This window comes from Lepidochelys kempii, chromosome 4, assembly GCF_965140285.1.
Source record: "Lepidochelys kempii isolate rLepKem1 chromosome 4, rLepKem1.hap1, whole genome shotgun sequence".
Taxonomy (NCBI): domain Eukaryota; kingdom Metazoa; phylum Chordata; order Testudines; family Cheloniidae; genus Lepidochelys; species Lepidochelys kempii.
In genome coordinates, this window is record NC_136383.1 from 16,274,373 (window position 1) to 16,290,890 (window position 16,518).

Sequence of the window (16,518 nt, forward strand, 5' to 3'; positions counted from 1 at the left end):
ATTAGTGACAGGTGTATAGCCTGTAATGACTGCCAGTTGTATTGTAGATACAAAATATTAGGTTTCAGAGTAACAGCCGTGTTAGTCTGTATTCACAAATGATATTTTCTACACACTGATGTCTTTAAGCTTCTGCAGAAATATTGTGGCTATACACATCCATGCATTCGTGTAGCCTAATGTTCTTTAGCTGTGCAAGTTTGCATATAGGGGTCATGCTGGCTATTTATGTTTTTAGGGCATCTAACAGATTTTAGCCTGAATTTAAGAAGTTAATGTGACATTTTATTTTAGCTATGTCAAGATACTTCCTTCATTAATTTCTCCAGATTTGCAAGGCTTTCATTGGTAGCCCCTTGATATCGCAAGTGACGTTTGCTCATCCTTTTGAATTCAATGCAGATTTTCAACAAGTGCTGGGGAAATATATGGTAGGTAATTCTCAAAACTATAAAATCAAGTTTACGCCCATGGCTGCTACACAATGTTAGAGAAAGGACCTTGTGTAGTCTACCTTGGCAGAGCACATGCAAGGGAAAAAAGAAATTCACAAACATTTATTTAGGGATCTGCTCTCAATAAAAGAATTATTGTCTCTCTTTTCCAGAACAGTAAGTTATTGTGTTTTTATATATATATTTCTTGTCTAGAAAATCTAGTTAATATTTAACTAGAACTTTAAACAGTCCTTTTATACTGCGTCATCTGATCACACACACACATCTTACAAAGAGCAGAGGAAGAGAGAGAGAGGGAGAGATGTGTGCATGGTAAGTATTTAAAATGTAATCTTTGATCTTTTAGGTGTGTTTTGAGTAAAACAGAATTACCCTATGATCAATGTAGTAAAAAGTTTAAGTTATTGGGACAAGAAACTATTAGAAGGTTTTTAAATCAGCATTGCACTGCAGTCAAGCGGGGGGTTTGATCAGTAACACCTTAGTGAAAGAATCAGTCACCGCAACTGAGAATCTGTTATTACTTTCAAGGGAGATTAATTGTACCCAGCATGCTTAGAAATAGATTCCCTCCTACTGTATTGTTCAGATAGCATTTTGGAAATTGCACTCTTCCCCTTGCCCATAAAGAAACTCCTATTAATTTGTTAGGTTTCAGAGTAGCAGCCGTGTCAGTCAGTATCTGCAAAAAGAACAGGAGTACTTGTGGCACCTTAGAGACTAACAAATTTATTAGAGCATAAGCTTTCGTGGGCTACAGCGCACTTCATTGGATGCATAGAATGGAACATATAGTAAGAAGATAGATTGTGTGTGTATATATACACACATACACACACAGAAAGAAGTTGGAAGTTTCCATACAAACTGTGAGAGGCTAATTAGTTAAGATGAGCTATTATCATCAGGAGAAAAAAAACTTTTGTAGTGATAATCAAGATGGGCCATTTAGACAATTGACAAAAGGTGTGAGGATACTTAAGGAAATAGATTCAATATGTGTAATGACCCAGCCACTCCCAGTCTCTGTTCAAACCCAAGTTAATGGTATCTAGTTCGCATATTAATTCAAGCTCAGCAGTTTCTTGTTGGAATCTGTTTCTGAAGCTTTTCTGTTGCAAATTTGCCACCCTTAAATCTTTTACTGAGTTTGTTAGAGTTTTCTAAATATAGAGAGTTTATCAAGTACTGTACAGTTCCTAAATGTACTTGATGAAATATTTTTTTAGTACCTGAATGCATGAAGATACAGTGTGGAGTTTATATTGTTATTACAAAGTCTCATATGTTATTTGGTGTCAAATTTATCAAATTTTCAACACTGTGGGCCAGATTGTCATCTCTGCAGGTAAAAACTAGCAGAGGACTTGAAATTCTGGAATTCCCACTCAGAGTTTCCTCATTAGCATTCCATTACTGGGGGGCCCTTCAAACCTTTGTGATTCCCTGTGTTCTTTACAGAGGTCCTTAAGGTATGTGTATTGCTTCTCAGCCTTGGCCCCTAGATTCCATGGCAGGAAGGCTTCCTACCTGCCTCCACCCCCAAAAGCACTTTGAAATCCTCAGATAGACTGCACTGTCATAGATGGTATCTTAGGTTTCAGAGTAACAGCCATGTTAGTCTGTATTCGCAAAAAGAAAAGGAGTACTTGTGGCACCTTAGAGACTAACCAATTTATTAGAGCATAAGCTTTCGTGAGCTACAGCTCACTTCATCAGATGCATATCGTGGAAACTGCAGCAGACTTTATATATACACAGAGAATATGAAACAATACCTCCTCCCACCCCACTGTCCTGCTGGTAATACCTGCAGGTATCTTACTGCCTCATAACCTTCCCATAAGCCCATTGAGTGATTGCCACACAGATAGAGGAGAAAGTGCATTCCAACCCCTCTTCCATATGCAACATGCACTGGACCTTGGTCCCCTTCATTCTAGGAAGCAGACAGGACAATCTAGCCTATTATTTTCATCATTCAAAAACCCTGCTGATTAACAACAGGATTTACATTTTTTCATTCAAAACTAATAGTGACTGCAAGCATGCAGAAAAGGTTTACATTCTGAGAACTTAGGCATGCAAATATAGGTTGGTATGAAGTAGGAAACAGGTTATATTGCCAACTATCAGTATGTTTATTGCCAGGTTTCAGAGTAACAGCCGTGTTAGTCTGTATTCGCAAAAAGAAAAGGAGTACTTGTGGCACCTTAGAGACTAACCAATTTATTTGAGCATGAGCTTTCGTGAGCTACAGCTCACTTCATCGGATGCATGCCGTGGAAACTGCAGCAGACTTTATTTATACACAGAGAATATGAAAAAATACCTCCTCCCACCCCACAGCAGGACAGTGGGGTGGGAGGAGGTATTTTTTCATATTCTCTGTGTATAAATAAAGTCTGCTGCAGTTTCCACGGCATGCATCCGATGAAGTGAGCTGTAGCTCACGAAAGCTCATGCTCAAATAAATTGGTTAGTCTCTAAGGTGCCACAAGTACTCCTTTTCTTTTTATGTTTATTGCATTACTCCAAAAAGCATTGGGAGCCCTCTAGTGGCCAAAGTTAAAGTGTCACAGTCCTGCAGATATTCACATGCCTAACTTTAAAAGCATCAGTAGCCCTGTTGATTTAAATGCAACTTCTCACATGCGTAAAGTTAAGCACATGCCCCAGGTCCCAATCCTGCAATTAACGCTATGCAATCAAACTCCTGTTCCTCCACAAATTCCCTAGGAAATCAGTGGGGTTCCACTAGGGTTGCCAGTTTTGGTTGGACATATTCCTGGAGGTTTCATCACATTACAATCTTTAATTAAAGATTAATCTTTCATTCCTGGAGACTCCAGGACAATCCTGGAGGGTTGGCAACCTTGGGCTCTACACAAGTACAAGGATCTACCCATAAAGAGTGTTTTGCAGGCTTTGGGCCTAAATTTCCATTCTGCTTAAAATAACCATGAAGCCAGAGCCAAAAAGACACACGGTAGAAATCAAAAGCTTTCATGCTGTTCATAATGATCATTCAAATATCACCCCAAAAGAAAAAGCAACCATTTTATGCATGGAATATTTTGAATCAGAAGAATCTCTCTCTGAACTCTCTGAAGAGGTCCATTCTAAAACTTGTTGGATGAAAAAAGCTAAATCTTGTAGTACAGTCATATTAATGGCTTACTTCTTCCATGTGATTACAATTAAATTAATATAGGAATCAAACTAAAATCCATTAAATATCAGAATATATGGCTTCTCAAATGTCTCCTATAACAACAAGATAGGGTGGCTCCCTGCCTGAACATTGCTCTCTGGCAGACTGTTTGGAGCACTGTTCACTACAAGCTTTTCTTACGGAGATGAACTGGCACACAAAATCCTCCTACCTTACTGCAGAGAGAGAAAAAAGTCCTATTCTTTCAACAAGACCTGGAGAAACAACCAAGCCCTGTGGTCAGGGTGTGGTTGGTACTGGAATTCTGGGTAAGCCTTCCCTCAGGGACAAGGGCTTGTTGACCCATCTTTTTATACGGGGAGGTGTCTAAAGTAAAACTAAAAGCAATGCTTTGCCAAACATATATTTGAACCTCCTTATTCTCTGGAGAAGAGGGAAATATTAAAGGTTTAGCATTGGAAAACATTGATGTCTTATTCCTTTGGTGCAAGTAGTAGATGTAACTGGTAATATAGTCACATGGAGTGCAGAAATTATCAGGAGGTTTCATTTTTTGTTTACCTTTGATCAAAAGGAAATTATGCAGCTGCAATTGTTGTTCTCAGAAAGTAGCACATAATTCCTTCTCCCCTCATCTTTCCTGTAGTGTTGGGATTATGATGGTTTTTCCTTACTTTATATTTTTTAAAATAATGTCCAATGGTTGAGTCAGTTACTGGCAAGGATTAATGGCCAGTAAGTAGGGGTATGACCCCTGCTGGTGAGGTGCTTTAGCAGTTCATCATTTGGAGCTGCTAAAATTTTGCAAGTAGTCATTTATATAAAGCTTGGAGCCCTGGGTGGGGATCTTTTAGAACTACTGTATTCCAGTTACAGGGAAATTACTTTGTTTTCTAGATCTTTTATTGTGTAAAGACAATGTGTGTATTATCTAAAAAGGACAGTTTTCAGAGTAACAGCTGTGTTAGTCTGTATTCGCAAAAAGAAAAGGAGTACTTGTGGCACCTTAGAGACTAACCAATTTATTTGAGCATAAGCTTTCGTGAGCTACAGCTGACTTCATCGGATGCATACTGTGGAAAGTGTAGAAGATCTTTTTATACACACAAAGCATGAAAAAATACCTTCTCCCACCCCACTCTCCTGCTGGTAATAGCTTATCTAAAGTGATCACTCTCCTTACAATGTGTATGATAATCAAGTTGGGCCATTTCCAGCACAAATCCAGGTTTTCTCTCACACACACACACCCCCCACCACACACACACACAAACCCACTCTCCTGCTGGTAATAGCTTATCTAAAGTGACCACTCTCCTTACAATGTGTATGATAATCAAGGTGGGCCATTTCCAGCACAAATCCAGGGTTTAACAAGAACAACTCTGACATCATAATCAAAAAGGCTGACAAAGGAGGTGCTGTTGTCATCATGAATAGGTCGGAATATGAACAAGAGGCTGCTCGGCAGCTCTCCAACACCACTTTCTACAAGCCATTACCCTCTGATCCCACTGAGGGTTACCAAAAGAAACTACAGCATTTGCTCAAGAAACTCCCTGAAAAAGCACAAGATCAAATCCACACAGACACACCCCTGGAACCTCGACCTGGGATATTCTGTCTACTACCCAAGATCCATAAACCTGGAAATCCTGGGCGCCCCATCATCTCAGGCATTGGCACCCTGACAGCAGGATTGTCTGGCTATGTAGACTCCCTCCTCAGGCCCTACGCTACCAGCACTCCCAGCTACCTTCGAGACACCACTGACTTCCTGAGGAAACTACAATCCATCAGTGATCTTCCTGATAACACCATCCTGGCCACTATGGATGTAGAAGCCCTCTACACCAACATTCCACACAAAGATGGACTACAAGCCGTCAAGAACACTATCCCCGATAATGTCACGGCTAACCTGGTGGCTGAACTTTGTGACTTTGTCCTTACCCATAACTATTTTACATTTGGGGACAATGTATACCTTCAGATCAGCGGCACTGCTATGGGTAGCCGCATGGCCCCACAGTATGCCAACATTTTTATGGCTGACTTAGAACAACGCTTCCTCAGCTCTCGTCCCCTAATGCCCCTACTCTACTTGCGCTATATTGATGACATCTTCATCATCTGGACTCATGGAAAAGAAGCCCTTGAGGAATTCCACCATGATTTCAACAATTTCCATCCCACCATCAACCTCAGCCTGGTCCAGTCCACACAAGAGATCCACTTGCTGGACACTACAGTGCTAATAAACGATGGACACATAAACACCACCCTATACCAGAAACCTACTGATCGCTATTCCTACCTACATGCCTCCAGCTTTCACCCTGACCACACCACATGATCCATTGTCTACAGCCAAGCTCTGCGATACAACCGCATTTGCTCCAACCCCTCAGACAGAGACAAACACCTACAAGATCTCTATCAAGCATTCTTACAACTACAATACCCACCTGGGGAAGTGAAGAAACAGATTGATAGAGCCAGAAGAGTTCCCAGAAGTCACCTACTACAGGACAGGCCTAACAAAGAAAATAACAGAACGCCACTAGCCGTCACCTTCAGGCCCAACTAAAACCCCTCCAACGCATTATTAAGGATCTACAACCTATCCTGAAGGATGACCCAACACTCTCACAAATCTTGGGAGACAGGCCAGTCCTTGCCTACAGACAGCCCCCCAACCTGAAGCAAATACTCACCAGCAACCACATACCACACAACAGAACCACTAACCCAGGAACCTATCCTTGCAACAAAGCCTGTTGCCAATTGTGCCCGCATATCTATTTAGGGGACACCATCACAGGGCCTAATAACATCAGCCACACTATCAGAGGCTTGTTCACCTGCACATCCACCAATGTGATATATGCCATCATGTGCCAGCAATGCCCCTCTGCCATGTACATTGGTCAAACTGGACAGTCTCTACGTAAAAGAATAAATGGACACAAATCAGATGTCAAGAATTATAACATTCATAAACCAGTCAGAGAACACTTCAATCTCTCTGGTCACGCAATTACAGACATGAAAGTTGCGATATTACAACAAAAAAACTTCAAATCCAGACTCCAGCGAGAAACTGTTGAATTGGAATTCATTTGCAAATTGGATACAATTAACTTAGGCTTGAATAGAGACTGGGAGTGGCTAAGTCATTATGCAAGGTAACCTATTTCCCCTTGTTTTTTCCTCCCCCCCACCCCCACTTCCTCAGACGTTCTTGTTAAACCCTGGATTTGTGCTGGAAATGGCCCACCTTGATTATCATACACATTGTAAGGAGAGTGATCACTTTAGATAAGCTATTACCAGCAGGAGAGTGGGTTTGTGTGTGTGTGTGGTGGGGGGTGTGTGTGTGAGAAAACCTGGATTTGTGCTGGAAATGGCCCAACTTGATCATACACATTGTAAGGAGAGTGATCACTTTAGATAAGCTATTACCAGCAGGAGAGTGGGGTGGGAGAAGGTATTTTTTTCATGCTTTGTGTGTATAAAAAGATCTTCTACACTTTCCACAATATGCATCCGATGAAGTGAGCTGTAGCTCATGAAGCTTATGCTCAGATAAATTGGTTAGTCTCTAAGGTGCCACAAGTACTCCTTATCTAAAAAGGAGTTCATCATTTAGTTGCTCTCTTAATAAGGGCTATTATTCAACTAGCCTGCTGTGAATAGGAGTCATCAGTACATCAATATCTGATTGAGGGCTATGTTATCCCATTTTCTGAGGGTGGGGGAATATCACATAAAATCAATAGCAATAGGAATCCCTAGTGGACTTCATGGAGTGGGGTGTTTTCTTAAATCATTAACCCCTGGGTTTCTGCAATCCAGAAGAATTCCAATATACTAGACATTTTATTAAACTAGTAAGAAAACTTACAGGGCAAAGAAGACTGAAGAGTTCTCTGAAAGTATTACCAGCCCCTCCTCTTGAAGGTGACCTGCACAGGATATTTAAACATTGTGGTTGTCTCCTTTTTTCTTCTGACAAATAAAAAGGGCCTGAAGGCTTTTTTTGTTGTTATTAATTTAAAAAAGGAAAGGGCCATGGAATGGTGTTCTGCTTATTTCTTACTCTTAAAAACATCAGGAATGTCATCTCTAGTCTTGCTGGAAGATTTAGAGGAGGTATATTGTGAACTTAATACAGTACCTTGAATCAAAGGGGCTTGCCAGTTGAACATTTAGGATATCTTTCCCTGGTTGAGCTGCCACCCCTCCCCACCAATAACTTAAAAAAAGAGAGGGTGGTGGGGAGAGGGGCAGAATGTATCATAAAAAAGCAAAAACGGGCATGAGCACAATATCCTTTTTTCCATGGCAGGAATCCTGGATAATTGTATAAGGGGACAGGTGAGGGTGTAATTGACTAGATTTGGAAGCTCCACCCTACTTCAGTTTTTCAAAACTGGAGGATAAATCTTCACAAGTACTGTTAATTGGAGTTATATGGCTAACAGCCTGCTCTGAGAGAGTAGGGCTCCAAAACTGGAGATTGTATTTTGTGTTTCCAGCTGTTTTAATTACTGAAAGTTGGTAAAGTAGCATCTATAACAAAAATCCTTACTCTCTTCTGTGCAGATGGAGTACAATAGGAAGTCAGGTGATATTACAATTTCTACGCTGCAAATTCAAGTTGATGATGTCAAAAATGTTATGACCCAAAATATTGATAAGGTTTTGCAAAGAGAAGAAAACCTGAGTGAGCTTGTTGACAGAACAGATGATCTCCAAATAGCGGTAAATTACATGACTTCTCATTCAACTTATGTATTTAGCCCACTCCTTTATTTCTCTGCATTTGTTCTACAGCTTCCTAGCAGTCTTTGTATTAGAATAATTGTGTGGCATTTTCAAAAGTGTTCCACAAGTGCTTGGGCTTTTGAAAATTCTACTCATAGTTCCTCGGCCTAGGTTCTGATCTCAGCTGTATGCATGTATCATCCTAATATCCATACCTTTTAGGCACACTGCCGCCAAGTAGAATCCACAGCCATGTTAGGTGAAAAGGCTACCTGCACCATGCATGGGGAGAATTAGGCAAGTCTGAATGGGATTCACACAAGCCAGCACAGCACTGGTGACGGAGCAGGGAGCCAACTAAACTAACAAACAGGAAATGCTGAGGAGCAAGGTGGGACTTCTGAGCACATTAGTAGATTGGGCCCAGCAAGTGGATAGGTGGGGCAAGTCTAGTTTGAGGATCATGCTAGTGCTTAGGCAGCTTGGTGGATGCCCAGTGGCAGAAATTTAGGTGCCTACCAAGTTAGTCGGCAGCTGATCAGGGGTGTTAAGGATCTAAATTTTGCACTTAGGTGCCTAAATCCCTCTAGCCCTTAGTAGCTATAGGCCCAATTCTGCAACTGGATCAATGCAGGTCGACCCCTGTGCCACACACAACAGAGGGCCACCTGCATAGAGTCTGGTGCAGGAATTGGGCTAGACCAAAAATTGATCTCTACTGCTAATGGAGAATTATAGAGGGGAAAGAACATGTTACAAATATCAACTGCACTGATACACCTCTATCAGAGTAGAGTGATTACACTGAAGTATTAGCATGCTATTATGTGAAACAACTACTGCATTTTTCTAGTCAGGTTGAATATGTACAACTAAATAGTTGAGGTTTTAAAAACTCTAATATGTAAATACTGTCTAAATAGGCCCACATCGGAAGAGGTAAAAATTTGGAAGCCAGGAGCAAATTAGAGAACAACATAATAAGAGCTTAACTGAACTGTGTGTAGTAGGAGCTTCTGAAGTTCTGTAGAACTCTACCCCTAAAATCCTCAAGTAGATTATCAAGTGTTCCCCTGCTTGGCTGTTAACAGTTTATAAACATCACATCATAACAGCACTATCAGTCATGGCCCGAAACCAGGAACCTGTTTCTATCAGCATCTACAACTGTCATTTTTAAATTAATCCTTTTTATTGATGCTGTACAAGGCCTACTTCTTTTTCACCACCCCCAAGAGTCTTCTTGGGATGAAACTCCACCGGTCATAAAAATAACATTTACTTTGCATCATAAGTATAAATCATCTTCTACCTTCTTGAAGACATTTAACATGTGGTTTAATCTTGTGTGATGATGCTCAATAAGTCCAGTTCCTGAAACATGAATTTCATATTTGTCATTTTGTTTTCAGGCTGATACTTTCCAAAAAAACACCACAAAGATTTCCAGGAAGATGTGGTGGAAAAACGCCAAAATGATGATAATTATTGGAGTTGTTCTCCTTATTATTTTAACATTTATCATTCTCCTAGCGACAGGTGTTATTCCAACATAAACTTTTGAATATTTTTTTGCCTAACATGAAAATTTTATAAATTTTATTTAAAAATTATTCTAGAGCACAAATATTTGTTATTTTGTATATTGTTCAAGAACTACTGAACCATTAACACCTGGTTGCTTGCATTCTTTAAAGTAATAAAGTAAACTACAGTATTTTCATCCAAAGGGAGTGTGTGTGGTATCGTTTTCTCCACTCTTGATGTAGTGAAACGGATGCAGAGAGGTTAAGTGATGTTTAAACCACATGCTGTAATAATGGATTGCTTAACTATTAGCTCATATACATATATGAGTAATTGAGAATTTTGAATGAGTGTCATAACTCTTCCCTAGCTATATTTTCTGGTGTTAAAGGAACATGCATATTAAAAAAGGAATTGCAGTAACTATTTTTCTTCCCCTGTCCCCACTTATGGTTTAGCACCCAAAGTGTAGAGTTGAACATAAAGGTCATGTATACGGTTCTCTTCTTACTTAAACAAAATATAGAGGGTGCGACAAGTGAGATTCGTCATTGTACAGCTGGGGAAATAATGGTCACACATCAAGTCAATGTTAGAAGCAGGATTGGACTCACCACTCCTTAATCCCAGTCCACAGTCTTGGCCTCTGTGCAAAACACTTCAACCTCTCCAGCTCTCAGATTTTTTGCCTCTCTCATTAAAATGTAGTTTGTGAAACTGCAGGTTGTTGTCGGTAGCTACTGGTGTGGTGCTCCGCTCTTGTTCGATGATGATAACAGTTGGCTGCGTGCGTGTTCCCTCTGTGTGCTGCCCCAGCTCTGCGCAGATAGCTAACACAGCAGACCCTGAGAGAACCCCCAAAAACCACAGACTCTAGTAAGGTACGAAGGAACCCAAGCCAGGTTTCTTGTCAAACGAAGCACAGTAATATTTCCCTATGGACTCTACAGGGTATACTATGAATTTGTGCTCCTTGGCAATGGACACAGCTCAGTCAGTGGCAGGATACTCCACTGCCCCCTAGGTTAGGCAGTGATGTGCGCTCCGGGAGCTACTTTTATACCGTTGCGGGACAGATTTCTCATCATAGTTCAAACAAATCTATCCATCATGTTGTCCTTTTGACCCTGTCTTTAAGATACACCTGCCTGTTCCTTGTTATGTCTACGGAGTGTCTTGCCGCCATCTTGGCACAAGTTCCTCTCATTAGCGCTTATGCGTGTGTGTGCACGTGCCTCTAACAACCTTTTCTTGCCAACTTCTGTGAGTGGGACCTGCCTCTGGCTCACAACCCAGCTCTGCTTATCACTACCTGGAAGTACTTTGGTTCAGGCTTCAGGCCTCAGACTGGGCCTCTAATACAAGAATTTATGTTTCAGGGCCTTCTCTTACTACATTCCCCCACTTTTTAAGGGGAGGATGTTTACCCATTGTCCCAGAAAAGCATAGTGCCTGGATCGAAGATAACGCAGTGGACTAAACAGTTATGTGGCTACCTCCTTTTACCATCCATACACTCATGCCCCCCTGTCGTTCAGTCTGCACATTCCCTTGTACAACTGACAGACACAGGTGACTAATCTAAACTTTGGAGGAACTGAAGTCCTGCATGACAAATTGGAAAAACGTCACATGATCTTTTGATTGCACCTAGCCCTACTACAGCTCTAGTTCATTTACCTGCCTGAATCTGTGCATTTCTGGGGTCAAGAAGTGTGGGGAGGGGGTTGGGGGGGGTTTGGTGGAAGCCATAGGTGATTTGCTGGAGAATGCAGTCATGTCCAGGTGACCCCACCCTGCCTTCTGTACTTCCCACCTCCTGTCCACTGCAATTGGGGATTTCAAAGCTGTCTGCAGGATGAGAGCACCAGCCATAGGATGGCTGGCTGGACCCCGACCCTCACACTTCTTGGATTAGGCCCCATTCTCACTGGTCCCTCTCCCATTAACAGAGGATGGTGATGGGTGTTTGCTAACCCTTCACCCCTCTAGGGCAGCTGCTGGGCTGGATTCTGCTCCTTGCTGATGCAATCAGGAAGACTCTAGCTTACCTACAGCTTCCTAAACTGTGGGTGATAGCACTTGCTGGTGATTACAGAGCCAACAGACCCAAGGTAAAAGCTCTCCTCCTCCTTTCCAGCTGCAGCCCTGAGATGAATGAAAGCTAGATACATTTCCACCTAATCAACCGTAGTCCTAGGCACAAGGATGTTGTGTGAGCATGAATACAACAGAAGTGTACATGAGCCACTGTTAAGATGGTAGTCAACACTGTGTAAGGCTCCCTCTGAGATACAGAGGAAAGAGAATGCCTGATTTGGACAGGGGCCTCCTATGACAGCCTCTCTCCCCTCATCTCCACAAACCTGATATTATGACTGGACAGTTGTTGATAATCACCCCCCTTTAAAAAGAAAAGAAAAATAGAGCAACTACCATTTAAGGGTCTGTCCTCAGATGTAGATTGTTTAAATCCTTAATATGGGTATGTTTGAATTATATATAGCTTCCAAGCTTGAATGCTTACCCATAATGGAACATCCACTCACTGGAGTAGGAGCATAGCTAGGATGTCCAGTACTTCCATTTTAGATCACCATCTGATCTTCATCGTGCATGAGGCCTCACTGCTTTACATAAATTTGCTTTAGTTTCCTATTCATGGAGGTAATTTGCATGCCTAGTGAAGGACTGAAGAGAAAAATTACTAGCTCTTAGCTCAGCACCATGAGGGAAATGATGCTTGTGAGAAGTATTCTTTTTCTCCCCCCCGCCCCCACTATTCAACACCTGCACCTGATGGAAGTACCCACAGCTACACTAATTTAATCTACCACTAGCTCCCCCCCTCATGCTGTCATCCACAATGCGCCATCTCTAGCTTGCAGGTGGTGGTGGTGGTGGTAGTGGTCGAGTTGTGTTGATCCCAGATATGAGACAAGGTGGGTGAGTTAATATCTTTATTAGACCAGCTTCTGTTGGTGAGAGAAACTTTCAAGCTTACAAAGAACTCTTCTTCAGATCTAGGAAACATAATCTGAGTGTCACAGCTAACTACAAGGTGGAACAGATTGCTTAGCATAAGTAGTTAATGGATTTCAATGGAGCATTCAAGGTCAAGTAGCCAGTTAACACCCATCCAGTCACAGGAGGTAAAAAGGAAGGGGGGGAAAACGGTGTGGCAGTTTAGTGGATTACAGATTGTTGTACTAAGTCATAAATCCAAGAAGCTGGTTGACTATACCAACTTTATAGGCCACCTTCAGGAAGAATTTCTGGACAAATACACCACAAAATCAGTAATATACCTGATGTGAATTGATATTTTCATCCTCTCAACAGATGACAAACTCCCTCAGAGATTTCCACCTCAACTTCAACCACTATCACCCACCCACCAAACTCTCTCTAGAACACGCCTCCAATAGTATCAACTTCCTGGACATCATGATCAGCTTCATCAATGGAACCCTACAGACAACTATATACCAGAAACCCACAGATCACCCTTTCTTTTCAGAGATCCAGTAACCACCCCAAACAAACCCAGAAATCTGTTATCTATAGCCAGATACCACAGAATATGTTCTGAGGAGAGAGTCTGGGATATATACCTTAATATACTCAAAATTGCCTTCACCAAACAAGGACACGCCACCAGAGACATAGATCGCAACCTGGAACAGGCTACCCTATTACCCCAAGAGAACCTGCTTCAATACAGAAATAAAACCCCCTCTGATCACACACCCCTAGTGGTCACCTACCATCCCACACTGGAACCCATACAGGGTATCATTAAACAATTACAACTCATATTTGATGGGGACCACATCCTGAAATAAATCTTTCATGAACCCCCTCTTCTAACATTCAAACAACCCTGCAACCTCTCCAAGCTCATCAGATGCAAGCTCCCCACAGACCAGAACACACCAACTCAAAGCAGCACCACACCCTGCCAAAACAGATGAAAAACCTGCAGACATATCTCTACTGCTGTGACAATCAACACCCCCCAACATCACACCTTTCAAAATCCATGGGTCCTACACATGCCTATCAATATTTGGTGTGCATCATCCAGTGCACTAAATGCCCCAAAACAACTATGTGCATGAAATGAGAATCACTGGACTCTCAAATGAACTCTCAAAAATTGTAAGACAAAAATATCACATCACCTGTGAGTGAACACTTTCACAAAGTGATCACTCACGGACCTCTCAGTTCTCATCCTCAAAGGAAACCTGTACAACACCTTCAAAAGACAAGCCTGGTGGCTTTAATTAATCTTTGCTAGACACTGAAAATCGACTGAATAAAGAAATTGTATCTATAACTCACTAAGCACTTCCCCCTCCCCCCCACCCCCTTCACATGACTGGAGCGGTATTAAACTGACCACTTCACCTACAATGGTCCCTTGAAATGTGTTAATTACTTATGCTAAACAATCTGTTCCACCTTGTATTTAGCTGCAAGTTTCCCAGACCTGAAGAGCAGCTCTGAGTAAGCTCGAAAGTGTGCCTCTCACCAATGGAAGTTGGTCCAATAAAAGATATTACCTCACCTATTGTCCCTCTCTATATTGAGGTTGTTCTGTTTTGTTTTTTAAATGATATGCTCAACTGAACGAACTCTATATTATCTGTAAGGGCATAGTCTGTTTTGCTCCAGCTAGCATACCACAGCTACTGCCGGACACTCCCCAATCCCCTCCACTGGATTGCATTTAATGAGGAGCTGTATAAATAGAACGATACTGTTTTCTGGCACTTACAGCCACACCAGTGTTCATAGTGCAGTGAATGTTCTTTGACTAAACAACTTAGCACATAAAACACCCAATACAGCCTTCACTACAGCCTTTACTCTAAGTGGGGGGTTTGTTACCTCATACCAACCAACAACTCGATTTACAAGAAGATTGCAACGTGCCAGATCTGATCGTAAATACTGGGCTGGCCTTTTTCAAGTGCTTATTGTTGCGGATATACCTGTTCTGTTTATGACTAGGTGAGGCCTCACCTACTTCTCCTGAATTAAATGTTAGTAATATGTATATCGGACATACAAATAGCAAGAGGACAATGTAGCTATTCCCTTTAAGAGTTATGCTTTACCCTAGCTTTTCCCTTAAATGGAAACAAATAAAACATTTATTAGAAATAATAAAGCTAACAGATTTGGGGAAAATAGATAAAAAGGTAGAGCGTCCCTATTAACAATATCTAAAGAGTCACCACATCAAAAATTCATCATTCATTGTTAAATAGAAAATTGGTTAAAACAAAAAATTATACAACCTCCAGCTATGCTACTGCAAGGAGTTTCTGGGCAACTGAACTGTGCAGGCTTGTCTTGTTCATGAAAGAAAGGTCCCGCTGTCTTGTCAAATTTTGGTTGGAAACTTTATTTGAAAATGCCAGGCTTTCCCAAAACTCCTGGAAACAACAGAAGCATCTTGTAAACAGACTGTGCTTACAGCTACATTGGGGAAAAAATAGGCTCAAGATTTGTATCCAACTCAAGAGTCCTAGGAGGAAAACCTTTATTTTTGGAAGAACTATGCACATAAAACCACATTTAATGTACAGTCAGAAAAATTACCAACAAATCTCAGACTTCAAACAGAAAGTAAAAGAATAATTAATGGAACCACTTAAACACTTCAAATTGAAACTAATCCTCTATCTCTGAAATGCATTTTAAAATAATTACAAGTAACATTTAAAAAACAACTACTGCTGTTGGCAGCCACGTTACTAAAAGCAAATGGCATGATACCAATAGTGATATCTTTAGCAAGAAGGCTACCAGGAGTAGGCTAAGTAATTGCCAACTGTAAATATACCTTGTCACAAAAATGTTGAGAAAGTGATTCTTTAAATTGCTAGAGCCCAAGCAGGTAGTCTTAAAATGAACACACAGGGAAAAGAAATACTTAAAGAGGTATTTTTCCAAGTTCAAAAAGCTCAGCTACAAAAAGATTTGTGTTCTTATAAAGCCAGAAAGCAAGGCTATGTAACAATCCAAATCCAGGATAGTTAAGTGGTTTCCAGAGACACTACAGAAAAGTCAACATTAAGCTTCTGCCATAGAAACTAACAAATTAAAGTGTCCGCTTTAAACAAGTTAAATCACCTCGAGTACTTCCTGAATTACTGGTATTCTTTCAGGACCAGCAAACTACACAAGATAACAAGAGAGGAAATCCCGAGGCACTCAGTCTTTCTCTGATTATATTTCTGAGACAGTCCTGGCTTCTTGGTGCTTCCCTTCAAGTAACAGAAGGAACTATCAAACACAATCCTTGGCTCCTATGAGATTATCATCAAGGCACTTGTTGCCTCAGTGGAATAGCTTAGCCTCATTCTTATAGCAAGGTTCTTCCTCCCATGTCACAGTCTGAAACTCCCAGGACACAGCAAGATAAAAATGGCAGAAGCAGCAAGGGTATCGACACAATGCTGATGCCATTTGAACCTACCCTCAATGAGTTGTCACTGTACGCAGGGGAAGAAGTGCTTATGGTGAGGAAGAAAAGCTGAGTGAATGACCAATATAACTGTGTGCAATTTGATG

General features: G+C 41.2%; 1 protein-coding gene across 1 annotated transcript; it reads left to right on the top strand.

The window, feature by feature from the left end:
• The first annotated feature begins 710 nt into the window (after positions 1 to 710).
• Positions 711 to 14,485, top strand: LOC144930476 (uncharacterized). The gene is made up of 3 exons (XM_078852429.1): positions 711 to 770; positions 8,242 to 8,400; positions 13,273 to 14,485. The coding sequence occupies exons 1-3, from the start codon at positions 768 to 770 to the stop codon at positions 13,459 to 13,461; spliced, it is 351 nt and encodes a 116-aa protein (XP_078708555.1). The 5' UTR covers positions 711 to 767; the 3' UTR covers positions 13,462 to 14,485.
• Positions 14,486 to 16,518: the final 2,033 nt, after the last annotated feature.

Bases quoted from the DNA above. Each gene is read 5' to 3' on its own strand.
- LOC144930476 (XM_078852429.1), top strand. The intron at 8,401-13,272 runs GTAAATTACATG...TCCTCTCAACAG, and splicing joins CAGATGATCTCCAAATAGCG to ATGACAAACTCCCTCAGAGA.